This window comes from Loa loa (genome assembly GCF_000183805.2).
Source record: "Loa loa unplaced genomic scaffold supercont3.2710, whole genome shotgun sequence".
NCBI lineage: Eukaryota > Metazoa > Nematoda > Chromadorea > Rhabditida > Onchocercidae > Loa > Loa loa.
In genome coordinates, this window is record NW_018110888.1 from 1 (window position 1) to 1,248 (window position 1,248).

A 1,248-nucleotide genomic window follows, 5' to 3' on the forward strand; every position below is an offset into this window, starting at 1 on the left:
TTTGATGACGTAGTCTTGCGATCGATTTATGAATCTCCCATTTATTTGATGACGTAGTCTTGCGATCGATTTATGAACCTCCTGTTTATTTGATGACATAGTCTTGCGATTGATTTAAGAACCTCCCATTTATTTGATGACGTAATCTTGCGATTCATCTAAGAATTACTGCGATCATGCGATTAGTCTTGATAACGCTATGACACAGTAAAAAAAAAAGTCCCATCAACGAGATACTTTATTTAAAATTTAGCAAATAAACGATCCATTCATATTATGCAATATGATAAATGGACGCATGAAAAGGCGATTTCACCAATAATGCTAATGAAAATGATTACTGTAATGGAAGGAATGAATCAAAAAGAACAAAAACCAATCCTTGTACATGGTAGCTATGGGATTCGAAGAACTGCTATTTTTGTAATCACCTCATTACTGATAAGACAAGTATGGCCTTATCATTTTATATCATATTCTTTCATAGATAGATACCATTTGATATATCAAAAGATTACCGATTATATTACGCTTTATTTTATTTTCTTGCTCTTAGATTATGGTGACTTATCGTATATCGATATTAGTTACGATTGATATGTTAACTTTTGACATAATTATTGATTATATTACATTCTATTTTATATTTTTGTTCAGATTACGGAGACACATCGTATGTCAATATTGAACACAGCTATAACGGTATGCAAACGACGTTACGGTGTTTTGCGATTGTTAGCAGATTATCGTTTAATATTGCAATCTGCATTATATTATGCAAAACAATGTGATTTAATTAAAAATGAAAAAACATTTATGGATGCTATAGATGTAAGTGAATGCGATTACATGTTAACCTTTGACCCCTTTGAATTTCAATAAGCTTTATGTTTTTTTCTATGTTGTTATTATATTCATAATTATAACTTTCATGTTTTTTTTTTATTCTTTCATTTTTCTCTATATATTTGATTATAATTGAAGTTTATTTTCATGATAATTCTTTTAAATTTAATTCAAAGCATAGCAATAGTCGTATAATTGAGATAATTTTACAAATATTAGTTGGTAATTTTTTATTAATTATAGCATTGATATGATAATGGAAGCAATTTTTTGTTCATCATAATAAAATTCACCATCAAGTCTATGATATGACTTTATATCTCAGATGAATAAAAAAAAAAAAAGAAAAGAAAAAAATTGATGAGACAAAAAAGAAAAATGTTTAACACAAATATTACTTTC

At 27.3% G+C, this 1,248-nt stretch overlaps 1 protein-coding gene across 1 annotated transcript; it reads left to right on the forward strand.

The window, feature by feature from the left end:
- Positions 1-345: 345 nt before the first annotated feature.
- LOAG_15781 (hypothetical protein) lies at positions 346-882 on the forward strand (the record flags this gene model as incomplete). The annotated part of the gene is made up of 2 exons (XM_003151269.2): positions 346-450; positions 658-882. The coding sequence occupies 2 exons, from the start codon at positions 346-348 to the stop codon at positions 880-882; spliced, it is 330 nt and encodes a 109-aa protein (XP_003151317.2).
- Positions 883-1,248: the final 366 nt, after the last annotated feature.